The sequence below is a fragment of the Girardinichthys multiradiatus genome, chromosome 7, assembly GCF_021462225.1.
Source record: "Girardinichthys multiradiatus isolate DD_20200921_A chromosome 7, DD_fGirMul_XY1, whole genome shotgun sequence".
In the NCBI taxonomy this organism is placed as follows: domain Eukaryota; kingdom Metazoa; phylum Chordata; class Actinopteri; order Cyprinodontiformes; family Goodeidae; genus Girardinichthys; species Girardinichthys multiradiatus.
In genome coordinates, this window is record NC_061800.1 from 29057899 (window position 1) to 29073856 (window position 15958).

The window sequence follows — 15958 nt, forward strand, 5'->3', positions numbered from 1 at the left end:
TCACCGGGTACTCCGGCTTCCTCCCACAGTCCAAAGACATGCCTGTTAGGTTAATTGGTAACTCTAAATTTCCCTTAGGTGTATGAATGAATGAGTGCATGGTTGTATGTGTGTTGCCCTGCGATGGACTGGTGACCTGTCCAGGGTGTACCCTGCCTCTCGCCCATAGACTCCTGGAGATAGGCACCAGCTCCCCCGTGACCCACTATGGAATAAGCGGTAGAAAATGACTGACTGAGGTTCTTAAATGAAAATAGTTTGTTCTCAACAGAGAATAAATGCCCCTGCTGTTGTCAGGGATGTTATTAGTCTTCAGGAGTGTTTGACCATTACAGGACTAGAAATTAGTGTGTTTAGTTTCTAGAAGATTAATGTCACAAAACTGAGCAGCGATTAGCTCACTTATGCTTGGGGTTGGTTGTTATGGAAAATAAATCTTTTTTACAAGGCACAGTTATTGTCACCATTGTAAGAAGGAGGGATAATAGAAGATTGTGTATTAGGAAAGTTTTAATCCATGTGATGGTTGTCAAGTAAATGCAGGCTTTTGACTATCAACGTTTGACAATAGCAACACATATAACATGACAGTTGACATCTCACAGTGGCAGGAAGCCAAACAAGATAAAAAATATTTTCCGTAGCAGTCTTTTATATTTGACAGAGGCTCTAGCCTGCTTTTCTTTGACCCTTTCCTTTATTACACCTTCATTCACAACCCACAACAATATGTGAGTGGCAGTGATTTATAGGTTTTGTTGTTTTTCTATTTATTTATAAAGTTTGTTCATCTGATGGGTTCTGTGAAGAAGGCTTCTTCTGTGGGACCCAGGAACCAAATTTGGTAAGAAAAAAATAATAATTTAGCTTTTAGTTCATAATTACAGACCACTATTAATTTTTTTTAAATAAATATTTAATCAAGCGTAACTTGTATTGATAAATAATAAATTCTTTCAGTTTCATAATTATACACTGCTTTGTGTTGATTTAACACATGAAATCCTAATAAAAGATATGGAAGTTTGTAGTTGCAATTTAAGCTCAATACTGTCAAAAAAGTTACTGTCATTGTTAAAATCTTCTAATCATTGTAGATATTTATCGATTGTTGTTCTTTGTTTTCAAATGACAGTGACCCAAATCAGTTCCTGAACCCCCACCCTCACCGAGCGATCAGCACTGCATGTCAGGATGCGCCTTTGGCCCTTATGACTAAACCTGGCATCCAGACCAGCTCTCCAAACAGCAGGCCACTCTTGGCAGCAACCAGCCCTCCCTACCTCACACCCATCAACTTAAGCACTGGCACCAATGAGATGTCGGACACATCTGCTTCGCCGCTTAAGACATCTGCTCCATCAGGACTTGTTCCAGAATCAATAAAGTTTGCTTCGGTTCTGCATGGAGGATGGAAGCCAGCAGAAATCAGCTCATGCCGAAAACCTGTAGACCTCACCAAGAGTTGGCCTGATTTCCATAGCAGTAAAGCTTCAGAGAACTCTTCAGGAGATGATGAGGATGAAGATGAAGATGAAGAGAATGGTGTGGGAAAGGATTCCGGCAGTAGCCTTTCAGGTTAGATTAAGTATTAACTTTTTTCTGATGGTATAAAGATGAAATAAACATGTTGCTGAAAGGAGCTGAGAGGAATCAGGAAAATATTTCTTCTGGAATAAACTGAGCCTTCTCTGCAATTCTGTTTAGACTCTGAGAGCAACCCTGAGAGTGATGCTGGGGATCATAGGACGTTCTTTGTCCCAGAAGCACACACTGATGCAGACAGGAGTGCTCTAAAGCCAGCTGAAGCCTCACTGTCCTCCCTGAACGTTTCATCCAACTGTTACCTGCTTAACCTGCAGGTTACAAAGCCTTCAGGCCAACATGGCAACCCGCTGCCATCTTTAACATTTGCAACAACACCAGGTAACAAATCTCTTGTCGTACAGATCCAATAAATCCCTAACACTTCTGTAGTAAAATTTCAATTGGAAAGTTTAATCTCCAATATAAGATCCTCCCAGAGTTGGTGTTTTTCCCAAACTTTCTGTGTGAATTTATTTTTCATTTATTTTACCACCTAAAAATCCAGAATTTTTGTTCCTTTTAAAAAAGCTGGATAAAATCGTCTCTCTGCAAGATTTTATTTTCATTTGGGTGATACTCTGCATATTTAGTTTCATTAACCATGACAAATACTTTACATATGTCACATTTTCCCCATATCCCCCTATTATATAGCTATATTTGTGATCCAAAAATAATTACTGACATCTTCAAATCAAACTCGAGAATATGTGGTTTTTATAGAAATACTTCTTGGACTGAACTTTTCAGAAAGTCTGTAGTTACAGGTCCTTCTCAAAATATTAGCATATTGTGATAAAGTTCATTATTTTCCATAATGTCATGATGAAAATTTAACATTCATATATTTTAGATTCATTGCACACTAACTGAAATATTTCAGGTCTTTTATTGTCTTAATACGGATGATTTTGGCATACAGCTCATGAAAACCCAAAATTCCTATCTCACAAAATTAGCATATCATTAAAAGGGTCTCTAAACGAGCTATGAACCTAATCATCTGAATCAACGAGTTAACTCTAAACACCTGCAAAAGATTCCTGAGGCCTTTAAAACTCCCAGCCTGGTTCATTACTCAAAGCCCCAATCATGGGTAAGACTGCCGACCTGACTGCTGTCCAGAAGGCCACTATTGACACCCTCAAGCAAGAAGGTAAGACACAAAAAGAAATATCTGAACGAATAGGCTGTTCCCAGAGTGCTGTATCAAGGCACCTCAGTGGGAAGTCTGTGGGAAGGAAAAAGTGTGGCAGAAAACGCTGCACAACGAGAAGAGGTGACCGGACCCTGAGGAAGATTGTGGAGAAGGGCCGATTCCAGACCTTGGGGGACCTGCGGAAGCAGTGGACTGAGTCTGGAGTAGAAACATCCAGAGCCACCGTGCACAGGCGTGTGCAGGAAATGGGCTACAGGTGCCGCATTCCCCAGGTCAAGCCACTTTTGAACCAGAAACAGCGGCAGAAGCGCCTGACCTGGGCTACAGAGAAGCAGCACTGGACTGTTGCTCAGTGGTCCAAAGTACTTTTTTCGGATGAAAGCAAATTCTGCATGTCATTCAGAAATCAAGGTGCCAGAGTCTGGAGGAAGACTGGGGAGAAGGAAATGCCAAAATGCCAGAAGTCCAGTGTCAAGTACCCACAGTCAGTGATGGTCTGGGGTGCCGTGTCAGCTGCTGGTGTTGGTCCACTGTGTTTTATCAAGGGCAGGGTCAATGCAGCTAGCTATCAGGAGATTTTGGAGCACTTCATGCTTCCATCTGCTGAAAAGCTTTATGGAGATGAAGATTTCATTTTTCAGCACGACCTGGCACCTGCTCACAGTGCCAAAACCACTGGTAAATGGTTTACTGACCATGGTATCACTGTGCTCAATTGGCCTGCCAACTCTCCTGACCTGAACCCCATAGAGAATCTGTGGGATATTGTGAAGAGAACGTTGAGAGACTCAAGACCCAACACTCTGGATGAGCTAAAGGCCGCTATCGAAGCATCCTGGGCCTCCATAAGACCTCAGCAGTGCCACAGGCTGATTGCCTCCATGCCACGCCGCTTTGAAGCAGTCATTTCTGCAAAAGGATTCCCAACCAAGTATTGAGTGCATAACTGTACATGATTATTTGAAGGTTGACGTTTTTTGTATTAAAAACACTTTTCTTTTATTGGTCGGATGAAATATGCTAATTGTGTGAGATAGGAATTTTGGGTTTTCATGAGCTGTATGCCAAAATCATCCGTATTAAGACAATAAAAGACCTGAAATATTTCAGTTAGTGAGCAATGAATCTAAAATAAATGAATGTTAAATTTTCATCATGACATTATGGAAAATAATGAACTTTATCACAATATGCTAATATTTTGAGAAGGACCTGTATTTGTCGACTATTTATAAAATGTATTTATTTTGTTTTACAGTGAAATTTAGATTTCTTTTCTCTGATCAATTTAAATAAATTATTCCATTATGACACAAAATATGAAAACGTCTTGCCACCAATGTTATAGAAATATATAAATAGAATACCTTATTGCTTAATGTTGTTAATAATAGTAGTGGTAGTAATAATGATAGTAGTAGTTGTAATATTTGATGAAATTTAATAATGATTAATAATGTATTTTAATAGTTGCCTAAAAACATGTCCCTGCTTTCTTTCTTTTCCGAATCGTTGTTATAAGATTCAAATTTAATATGCATTTAAGGATATGAAAATAAATGTATGCACTGAATATTTTTTTATCTTAGATAAATAAAAAAAAACAGTTTTCAATAACAGCTTTTAAAATTATTGTTAAGGAACTGGATTCTTATTTGCAAAAACATGACCACCTTCGATTTTTTTTGCAGTGATTCTCCTCTGCATTAAAAAAAACAAAAAACATTTGTTCATATGGGTTGTGAGAAAGCATTAATTTTTCCCTTCTGTTTGTTAGGTTCGAAGAAGAGGAGGAGAGTCACAGATGAGAGAGTTCTGCAATTGCCTCTTAAGTTTGGGTGAGATATTATAACCAAGCTTTCCTCTAAGTTCCATTTGTTCTTCAGATCCTTTGCTGGATTGTTGATGTTGGAATCAACTTTTAAGTAAAATTATGACTTCTCACTTATGAGGGGTGTTCTCTGATGTATTTCCACATGTTTTAAAATGGGATCCTATCTCTGGTTCACATATTTAAATGATAAATAGTCAGTCAGTCAGTCATTTTCTACCGCTTATTCCATAGTGGGTCGCGGGGGAGCTGGTGCCTATCTCCAGCAGTCTATGGGCAAGAGGCAGGGTAGACCCTGGACAAGTTGCCAGTCCATCGCAGGGCAACACACAAACAACCATGCACACACTCATTCATACACCTAAGGGCAATTTAGAGTGACCAATTAACCTAACAGGCATGTCTTTGGACTGTGGGAGGAAGCCGGAGTACCTGGTGAGAACCCACGCATGCACGGGGAGAACATGCAAACTCCATGCAGAAAGACCCCCGGTCGGGAATCGAACCCAGGACCTTCTTGCTGCAAGGCAACAGTGCTACCAACTGCGCCACCGTGCAGCCTTGATAAATAGTTTATTGAAGATTTTATAATGGTACCACATTCTAAATATAGAAATGAACATGCTAAGGGTTTCAACATTATTGTTTTATTTGCTTGTTCCATGTTTCAACGTTTAACTTCCAAAGACCCGCTGTTGTGGGTCTTCTGTCATGAGCAGGGTATTAAAATAACATGTCATGACATTCGTGGCCCCTGGAATGATGTTGTGTTGGACCCTGACTGCATCACAACAATGGTACAAACTGGTTGATACAGATTGTGTTGATGACTTGAACAAAATTCAGGACAAGGTTTTTACTGACAAAATAAAATTTTCTTAAAATGGAAAATGTTAGTTACAACACACAGTATCCGTCCTGTTATAAACATGCTTTTTGTTTTCATTTTAATTAATGATCGAAATTGGATCGCAAATATCCATCAACTCTAGACTTGGGTGCTCCTACACACGTGGACAAAATAGTTGGTACCCCTTGGTTAATAAAGGAAAAACCCACAATGGTCACAGAAATAACTTGAATCTGACAAAGGTAACAATGAATAAAAACTCTATGGAAATGAACAAATGAAAGTCAGACATTGCTTTTCAAACATGCTTCAACAGAATTATTTAAAAAAATAAACTCATGAAACAGGCCTGGACAAAAATGATGGTACCCCTGAAAATAATGTGACCAAAGGGACATGTTAAATCAAGGTGTGTCCGTTAATTAGCATCACAGGTGTCTACATTCTTGTAATCAGTCAGTGGGCCTATATATAGGGCTACAGGTAGTCACTGTGCTGTTTGGTGACATGGTTTGTACCACACTCAACATGGACCAGAGGAAGCGAAGGAAAGAGTCGTCTCAGGAGATTAGAAAGAAAATTATAGACAAGTATGTTAAAGGTAAAGGTTATAAGACCATCCCCAAGCAGCTTCATGTTTCTGTGACCACAGCTGCACATATTATTCAGAAATGTAAGATCTATGGGACTGTAGCCAACCTCCCTGGACGTGGCCGCAGGAGGGAAATTGATGACAAAACAAAGAGACGGATAATACGAACGGTAAGAAAAGAGCCCAGAAAAACTTCTAAAGAGATTAAAGGTGAACTTCAAGCTCAAGGAACATCAGTGTCAGATAGCACCATCCGATGTTGTTTGAGTCAAAGTGGACTTAATGGGAGACGACCAAGGAGACCATTGTTGAAAAGAAATCATAAAAAAGCCAGACTGGAATTTGCCAAACTACATGTTGACAAACCACAAAGCTTCTGGGAGAATGTCCTATAGACAGATGAGACAAAAATTTAACTTTTTGGCAAGGTACATCAGCTCTATGTTCACAGACAGAAAATTGAAGCATATGAAGAAAAGAAAACTGTCTCTACTGTAAAACATGGAGAAGGCTCTGTTATGTTTTGGGGCTTCTGGGGATTCTAGAGATAAATGTGCTGCCCGGTGTCAGAAAGCTTGATCTCAGTCGCAGGTCATGGGTCTTGCAACAGGATAATGACCCAAAACACACAACTAAAAACACCTAAGAATGGCTAAGAGGAAAACATTGGACTATTCTGAAGTGACCTTCTATGAGCCCTGACCTAAATCCTATTGAACATCTTTGGAAGGAGCTGAAACATGCCGTCTGGAAAAGGCAACCTTCAAACCTGAAACAACTGGAGCAGTTTGTTCATGAGGACTGGGCCAAAATACCTGCTGAGAGGTGCAGAAGTCTCATTGACAGTTATGGGAATTGTTTGATTGCAGTGATTACCTCAAAAGGTCGTGCAACAAAATATTAAGTTAAGAGTACCATGATTTTTGTCCAGGCTTGTTTCATGAGTTTATTTTTTAAAATAATTCTGTTGAAGCATGTTTGAAAAGCAATGTCTGACTTTCATTTGTTCATTTTCATAGAATTGTTATTCATTATTATCTTTATCACATTCAAGTTATTTCTGTGAGCATTGTGGGTTTTTCTTTCATTAACCGAGGGGTACCAACAATTTTGTCCATGTGTGTATTTAGTAAACCTATATAGCAAGTGTTTTCAGGGATTGTGACTCAAATCCTATCGTTCTTGCAAAAAACAGGCCAAGAAAATAAAACATATTTGGCCCAAGAATTCAAGAAATTATAGGCCTTTCTTTTAACAAGTCAAACATGCCAAACCCCTTTTTTATGTTTTGGAACTGCAATGATTTACAGATTCCTTTTTTTTTTTTTCACAAAGATCAGACCTCTTTGGTTATTTAACTGTAATATTGAATGTAAATTTATTGTTGAGCAGGTAAAAAAAAAAAAGATCACAATAAAAAAATTGTTTTTAACAAATTTTTGTGTCCTGCGAGTGCTTTCAACTTGAAGGTTCTGCCCCGTGTGGTAAAAGATTCAAACACCGCTGCTGCAGCCCTTCAGAAGGGGAAATCAAGAGGAAATGAAGGATGACAATTTGGGAATCTGATCACAGTACATGGCAAATTATTTGCAATATATTTATTCTGTTTGATTTTTGAACTTGATGTTTCTGTGTAGATGGCAGAGAGAGACCCGGATGAGGACTGTTGCAGGTCGCCTGCAAGGAGAGGTGACTTATTTGGCTCCATGTGGGAAAAAGCTGCGTCAGTATCCTGATGTAGTGAAGGTAAATCAACAATATGTACTGTTGATGCTAATTTTGATAATTATTTATCGTTGAGCTTAATAATTAGTTATAATAATAATTAGTTTGCATTACACTGTTCTCCGCAGTACTTGGTCAGGCATGGAATAACAGATATTTCACGGGACAACTTCAGCTTTAGCACAAAGATTAAAGTTGGCAACTTCTATGAAGGCAGAGAAGGACCAAAGGTGAGAGTTTTATTTGCCTCCAAGCTCCATTTATTCTATGAACTATAAATACATTTACGGCCAAAATTATTCACTGGTAGATTTAGATTTTAATTATTTTCGTTCAACCACAGGTTTTCCAATTGGGAAGGAGACGGACATTCCTTGAGACATAATAAAACACATGTAAATCGTATAGATCATGATGTATTTAATGTGATTACAGCACTCACACACATTTTTATCCCTGCAGACCAGCTAATTAATGTCTGGTGTTTTGATGATTTATCTTTGGTGATGAGCTCCAAGTCTTTGAGGTTGGAAGGCCTCTTTGCCATCGCCCTAATCTTTAGCTCTGTTCTCACATTCTCCTTTAGATTGTAATTGGGACTCTGGGTGGGCCACTCTTAAACTGTAATATTAGTTCCAATCAGAAGAAACATGTTTGTAAAATTTAAAATAAAATAAAAATAAAAAGATTACTTTAAAACAAAATCTGCCAGGGGTAGGTATGAATAATATGGTCAAGACGATCTGCTGCAGTTCAAACCGAGCATCAGAATGTGGAAGAAAGGTGATTTAAGTGACTTTGAACGTGGCATGGGTGTTGGTAGTCTGAGTATTTCAGAAACTGCTGATCTACTGGGATTTTCAAGCACTACCATATCTAAGGTTTATAGAGAATGGTCTGAAAAAGAGAAAATATCCAGTGAGTGGCAGTTCTGTGGGCGCAAATGCCTTGTTAATGCCAGAGGTCAGAGGAGAATGGCCAGACTGGTTCGAGCTGATAGAAAGGCAACAGTAACTCAAATAACCACTCGAAACAACCAAGGCATGCAGAAGAGCATCTCTGAACGCACAACACATCGAACCTTGAGACGGATAAACTACAGCAGCAGAAGACCACACCGGGTGCCATTCCTGTCAGCTAAGAACAGGAAACTGAGTCTACAATTCGCACAGGCTCACCAAAATTGGACAATAGAAGATTAGAAAAACATTGCCTGGTCTGATGAGTCTCAATTTCTGCTGCAACATTCAGATGGTAGGGTCAGAATTTGGCATCAACAACATGAAGGCATGGATCCATCCTACCTTGTATCAACGGTTCAGGCTGGTGGTGGTTTGTAATGGTGTGAGGGATATTTTCTTGTCACACTTTGGGCCCCTTAGTACCAATTGAGGATCGTGTCAACGCCACAGCTTACCTGAGTATTGTGGCTGACAATGTCCATCCCTTTATGACCACAGTGTACCCATCTTCTGATGGTTACTTCCAGCAGGATAACGCGCCATGTCATAAAGCACGAATCATCTCAGACTGGTTTCTTGAACATGACGAGTTCACTGGACTCAAATGGCCTCCACAGTCACCAGATCTCAATCCAATAGAGCACCTTTGGGATGTGGTGGAACGGGAGATTCGCATCATGGATGTGCAGCTGACAAATTACTATTAAAAATTATTATTTGAGTGTTCCCTTTATTTTTTTGTTTCTTTGTTGTCCATTCCAAAAGAGGTTTGTTCTATAAATCATTGTTCTTTTTGCATTTTTAATGCACCCAAGTGCTTTATTAATGCAGGGAGCTCCCCTTTACATGTTCAAGCACCAGAGTTCCTGGACTGTTTCCACAGCTGAAGCAGGTGCCTCTTCAGTTTGTGGTGCTTAAGAAAGAGCTGGGTCAAAATAAAAAGCTCTTGATTCACCTATGTGATTCACCTGATTCCCACTTATGGTAATGACATGTAGATCTTGACCAAAACAGATTCTGATCACAAGCAACTGAAATTAGCTTTATTTCATGGTAGCTTGAAGTAGAGCCGTTGCTCCTCCATTTTGAAAGAAGACAGGGATGTCTGGATTTGACATGGACTTGCTGCTCTCACAAACCCATGTTGGTGAAGCGGAAGACGATGGATTCATCTACATCATTGAAAACGGCGTACACTTCTCATACCAACAAAGAGTATGAAAGCTGCTGACCACCAATCGGTCTCCATGGGCCATTGTATTGAAAATGCCAACTGAAAGAAAAACTTTAAACCCACACTATATTAAAAGTGCAGATTATTTTACTCTTTTGTCTGTCATCTCTCATCTTCCTGATCTTTCTCAGGGTTTACAGTGGTCCCTGATGGCTGAGGAAGACATTGCTCATTGCATTATAGCGATGGATGGAAGGCGCAGCCGGCAAACAAAATCCAAAGACCAGCCTACAGCCAATGATACTGAAGCCAAATATGACCCTGTAAATGATGGTGAGCCCCACCTCCAAGATGTTACTGATGCAAAGTTATTACGTAAACTGGAGGCTCAAGGTGAGTTTGCATCACAGAAATTTGCAAAAGCTAGGAATGCTTTAGATCATCTTAAAATCCAACTTTCTTGGCTATTTCTGAAATATTTCTTGATTCTGCCTGTTTTCCCAACATAACATGAATGTATTGTTTAACTGAAACATATGCTCCACATGGCTTTTAATAATCAATAACTTCCTGCTTTTTGCTGTGTAAATGTATTTCACTTCAGTGCATTTGATATAAGTGCATATAGTTTGACGAGACCAGTAGCTCTCCACCTTTATACTGGGCCCCCATCCATATATGGGTAGAAAATCTGTTTGTAGCATCAGGTTACTGGGTTGATTTTGTTATTACAACTGAAGACTCCAAAACGTATGCAATACTGAATAAAAGAACATACAGTTTAGGGTTACTAAACTGTATGGTTGGTCAGTCTGAGCACAAAAACCTTGTCCTTTAGCAATAGGAAAATAATTGTCATCGATCTGCTGTAAATATTTATTTTCTCTAAGTATTAGTTTCTTTAAATCTGAAGTTTTGTGTCTCCTATGATTGAAAAGTAAAAATCCACACAATTCTTTCTTTTGGTGCATGAAAACTTGGCAAAACTGACCCAATTTCCTAAAAAGCATGCTTTTTGATTTGATGTGGCACATTTCTAACTTTTTTTCCAGTTTTCACAGAAGGCTTTGTTACTGCTGCTGTGTCTATTTGTTGGTGTCATTTTAGAAAGTGACTACTCCCAGAAGTATTGTGCATTTAATCAGAAATGGAAATGATACAGTTTATACAAATCTGCTTTCTGAGAATTGAATTATTTCAAACAATTTTGCTAATTTAATTTATCTTGGTTCTCCCAGATTTAGTCTAACATTTTTTAAAATTATGCAAGATGAGGAAGGCTTAGATTGCTCCGTTTTGTTCTTTAATATTTTTCTCTCTATACCCAAATGATCTCATATTTTATATCATATTTGATATTTTGTCATGTTACAGAAATGGCTCGACAGGCTGCTCAGATAAAAATGAGAAAACTAAGAAAGCAGGCCATAGAACAAGCCACCAAGGAGGCAAAGAAGCAACAAGGTAAACAGCTACTGTTTAATCAGACTCCCCTCTAAACCAGATAAGAAGCTGTGTTCAGAATTTATTCATTTGTACTTTTCAGCAATAATGGCTGCTGAAGAGAGGCGGAAAAGAAGAGAGGAGATGAAGATTATCAAACAACAAGTATGTTTTTTTTTCTGTAGATTCAAGTTTTGAATCAGCATCTGCAACATTCACATTGAACATTTGTTTTCTGAGGTTACAAAACTCGTATAACTCTTGTACCTTTTTTAAAAATGCTGCACCTTCCATATTTGCATTTACCCACTGCACATCTTCCTCTCCCCTTTTCTGCTCCCCTTCACCACTTGCCACATTTTATGACTTACCAGTTAATTAATTTGATCTTGCCCTTCATCCTTTCTCCAGGAAAAAATCAAGCGCATTCAGCACATTCGCATGGAGAAAGAACTCCGTGCACAACAAGTTCTTGAGGTTTGTCCTGAAATTTCAAACAACTCCTTTATGCTTTGGATGAAAAAAAACAACTTATGCCTAATTAGTTTTTTGCAACAGTGCCATTAGATATAAAAATCTCTCCATACATGGTGGAGCTTAGTGAAAAATCCAGTATCTCATTAATTAAGAGGGGTGTAATACACCTATTTTCTATTTCCTCACTAATAAAAGTATTTCAGCTTTTATATAATCTAATTTCAGCTGACAGGCTTGGTAAAAGGCTCTTAACAGGATTTTATTAGAGCTAAAATCACTGATAGAAACATTGCTTAATTTACACTCGCTGAATCCTGTTTTTGTCCCTTTATGACCAAGACTCTGGTTTTTCATATTTGATGAAAAACAATTATCTCATTGCTGAGGAATTTCCTTGTGTTAGATGGGATGTAATTTGGAAACTGCTCTGTACAATCAAGCAGAACAATAGACTGTAGAGATGGTTTCCTCTGTTTGGTTTTATTTTCATTCTAATGCTGATGATATTAAATGGTAAAATTGTTTTAATCTCTGAAGGAAAGATTGATTGTATTGGTATAAATGCTGCTAGTGGTTTTACTTGAGTGTTTCAGTTAAGGTTCTTTCAAACTGGACTAAGATTGTTCTGTGACATTCAAAGTCAGCCAGAAGGATCTTGGACTTTTCTCCTATGCTGCATGGAGATCCCCTTAAATATTCTAGCATTAAAGTTCCCTGACTGTTTTCAGGATGTACAAAATGTCTGGTGAGCTTGAGATGGTTCATTATTATGTTGACAAAATATCTGGATCTAGCACTAGCTTATCCATAATATGTTGCCCGTGTGCATCTAGCATGATCTTATGACAATTTTAAGGAGGCTAACACTTAATCTCACTGGTTTGCCAAAACAAAGGGAAATTCTGAGATTTTCACACTGTGGTAATCAAAAAAATGAATTTGACACTGTCAAAGAGAAGCCTTGTCTTTGGGTTTAGTGATTAGGAGTGTCAGTAGTGTCGTGCCCACATTTACACTAAAACAAGGTTTTCCAAAAATGCTGGGACCTAGCAGTATTTGAAATGTCCCTAGAAACCTGGCAGTCTTTCTGTGCCATACTTTGGTCAATGTTGCACTCGTTTCTTTTGTTCTATTTAAATAAACTTGAACTTCATATGGCACCATGAAAGTGGCCTTACTCCTATGTGACCTAACCTGTGTTTTGTTTTTTTTGTTTTTTGCACACAGGCAAAGAGAAAGAAAAAAGAAGCTGCGGCCAATCTGAAAATGTTGGAAGCTGACAAAAGAAACAAGGTGAGAAAATAACTGAGCGGCGCTTGGTTGGATCACCCCTTTCTCTTAATCAGCGAACATTACACACTGGAAGCCTCATCTCTCTAAGAGTACTGTCTTCTGGCTTGTCATTGCCAAAGTTCTTGATTGCCTTGGAGCATCAATGTAATTATAAGGAGGCTGTATAACCTAATTGCTATGTACATACATTTATGACTAAAGATGTTTTCATTTACACATTTCATCAGTCATGGATCTTTGCCGGATAGGAGGTTTAGCAATTATGTTGTTTAGTACAATGAATGAGCATGCCTTTTCTGCATGCTGTTTAATTATGGTGATTGATGTGCTCATATTTGGGTTTCTAATGGAATTGTTTTTGTTTGAAGGAGCGGGAGATCCGCAAACTTCAATCTGTCATTCAGAAGCAGGTATGATTTGAAATCTACATCCTATTTTAAGAGAATTGAAGCTGGATTAACCGGTCATCAATTATGCATTTCTTTCCATTTTGTACTTGAATTTTCTAGCTTTGGTTTGACGTGTGATTTTCTGTTTCCTAATTTCTTTCCCAACCTTTCTCCCAGGAGCAGGAGAGGTATAGGCTAGATATGGTATGGACATGTTTTTGTTTTGTACATTTACAACAGCACATGTCGTGCATGTTCTATATAAACGGTTACTGTCATATCTGGTGATGTAAAGCACTTGTTGCTGACTTATATCATCCCCCGCATGGCCTTTCCAGAACAACCCACTGCGCGTCTCTTCTGCTGGTCTCTCAGTGGAAATGCATCCATTATCTTTCTAATATAATTAAAAAGGTTTCAAACACTCAGGAGTAACAACAGACTGCAAGTCCTAAAAAACTGAGAACACACAGAGTATTGTTTTGCTTCATTCAGCGCTTTATATGTGTATGTTTACCATCACATTCTCCTGAAAGTGTTCATCCTTGTGTGAGCTGGTAAATGTAGCTTTTAATGAAAATGCAGTCGCTTCTAACTTTGAGTTCTGCTTCCCATGTTTCTAATTTTTTGTAGTTATTTATTAATTGTAAACTAATTGGTGTTTATTAATTGGTAATAATACCTTTGGAGTATATTACGGTAAATTAAATGGTTACAAATTAGGGTAAAAAACACATTTCTCTTCACTGGTAGGAGAAGGAAAGGCGTAGGCAGCACATGATACTCATGAAAGCTGTGGAGGCCCAAAAGAAGGCAGAGGTGAGGAACTACTCATTACACTTTGACCTCTCAACCTCTTTTTTTTTTTCTTTTGTTTTTTAAACTTGTCAGCTTCATGTAAATGTGCAACAAACTGCGTTGAGTTCATTCCCATTTTGTTTGCTGCTGTCAGTTTGTGATGTCTGTGGACATCTGTTATTGCCAAATGTAATCAGAACCTTCGATTGTTACATTTCATAAGAGTGTCAGTTTTAGCCATACTTATTAAATCTTTAATTTCTTAAAGTTTTTTTGTTATAGTACAGTAAAACACGTTTTGTCATGTTACAAACTTCAGTGTGTTTTTTTTATTATTATTTTATGAGATGGAACAATACAAAGTAGTGCATAGTTGTGGAATGGAAGAAAAATAAAATAAAAGTTTGACTGGGCTATTCTAATACTAAATATATTCTGTTCTAACATTCCATCAAAGCTCTGGATGTACGTACAGTACAGACCAAAAGTTTGGACACACCTTCTCATTCAAAGAGTTTTCTTTATTTTCATGACTATGAATATTGTAGCTTCACACTGAAGGCATCAAAACTATGAATTAACACATGTGGAATTATATACTGAACAAAAAAGTGTGAAACAACTGATAATATGTCTTATATTCTAGGTTCTTCAAAGTATCCATTTTTTGCTTTGATTACTGCTCCGCACACTCTTGGCATTCTGTTGATGAGCTTCAAGAGGTAGAAATGGTTTTCCAACAGTCTTGAAGGAGTTCCCAGAGATGCTTAGCACTTGTTGGCCCTTTTGCCTTCACTCTGCAGTCCAGCTCACCCCAAACCATCTTGATTGGGTTCAGGTCTGGTGACTGTGGAGACCAGGTCATCTGGCGCAGCACCCCATCACTTTCCTTCTTGGTCAAATAGCCCTTACACAGCCTGGAGGTGTGTTTGGGGTCATTGTCCTGTTGAAAAATAAATGATGGTCCAACTAAACGCAAACCGGATGGAATAGCATGCCACTGCAAGATGCTGTGGTAGCCATGCTGGTTCAGTATGCCTTCAATTTTGAATAAATCCCCAACAGTGTCACCAGCAAAGCACCCCCACACCATCACACCTCCTCCTCCATGCTTCACAGTGAGAACCAGGCATGTAGAGTCCATCCGTTCACCTCTTCTGTGCCGCACAAAGACACGGTGGTTGGAACCAAAGATCTCAAACTTGGACTCATCAGACCAAAGCAGAGATTTCCACTGGTCTAATGTCCATTCCTTGTGTTCTTTAGCCCAAACAAGTCTCTTCTGCTTGTTGCCTGTCCTCAGCAGAGGTTTCCTAGCAGCTATTTTACCATGAAGGCCTGATTCACACAGTCTCCTCTTAACAGTTGTTCTAGAGATGTGTCTGCTGCTAGAACTCTGTGTGGCATTGACCTGTTCTCTAATCTGAGCTGCTGTTAACCTGCGATTTCTGAGGCTGGTGACTCGGATGAACTTATCGTCCGCAGCAGAGGTGACTCTTGGTCTTCCTTTCCTGGGCGGTCCTCATGTGAGCCAGTTTCTTTGTAGCGCTTGATGGTTTTTGCGACTGCACTTGGGGACACTTTCAAAGTTTTCCCAATTGTTCGGACTGACTGACCTTCATTTCTTAATGTAATGATGGCCACTTGTTTTTCTTTACTTAGCTGCTTTTTTCTTGCC

General features: G+C 38.7%; 1 protein-coding gene across 9 annotated transcripts in view; it reads left to right on the forward strand.

Moving 5' to 3' along the window:
* The window catches only part of LOC124871835 (bromodomain adjacent to zinc finger domain protein 2B), a 56767-nt gene that overhangs the window by 26911 nt on the left and 13898 nt on the right, over window positions 1–15958 (forward strand). For 7 of the 9 annotated variants that reach the window (XM_047371419.1, XM_047371424.1, XM_047371426.1 and 4 more), the window contains 14 exons: window positions 783–844; window positions 1136–1578; window positions 1708–1926; window positions 4524–4584; window positions 7657–7765; window positions 7873–7974; window positions 10072–10273; window positions 11255–11344; window positions 11427–11488; window positions 11735–11800; window positions 13028–13093; window positions 13462–13503; window positions 13660–13686; window positions 14236–14301. In XM_047371419.1, the coding sequence (XP_047227375.1) occupies window positions 783–844; window positions 1136–1578; window positions 1708–1926; window positions 4524–4584; window positions 7657–7765; window positions 7873–7974; window positions 10072–10273; window positions 11255–11344; window positions 11427–11488; window positions 11735–11800; window positions 13028–13093; window positions 13462–13503; window positions 13660–13686; window positions 14236–14301 (1617 nt within the window). The remainder of the gene's footprint in view (window positions 1–782; window positions 845–1135; window positions 1579–1707; window positions 1927–4523; window positions 4585–7656; window positions 7766–7872; window positions 7975–10071; window positions 10274–11254; window positions 11345–11426; window positions 11489–11734; window positions 11801–13027; window positions 13094–13461; window positions 13504–13659; window positions 13687–14235; window positions 14302–15958) is intronic. The other 2 variants (XM_047371420.1, XM_047371423.1) reach the window with 2 other exon arrangements.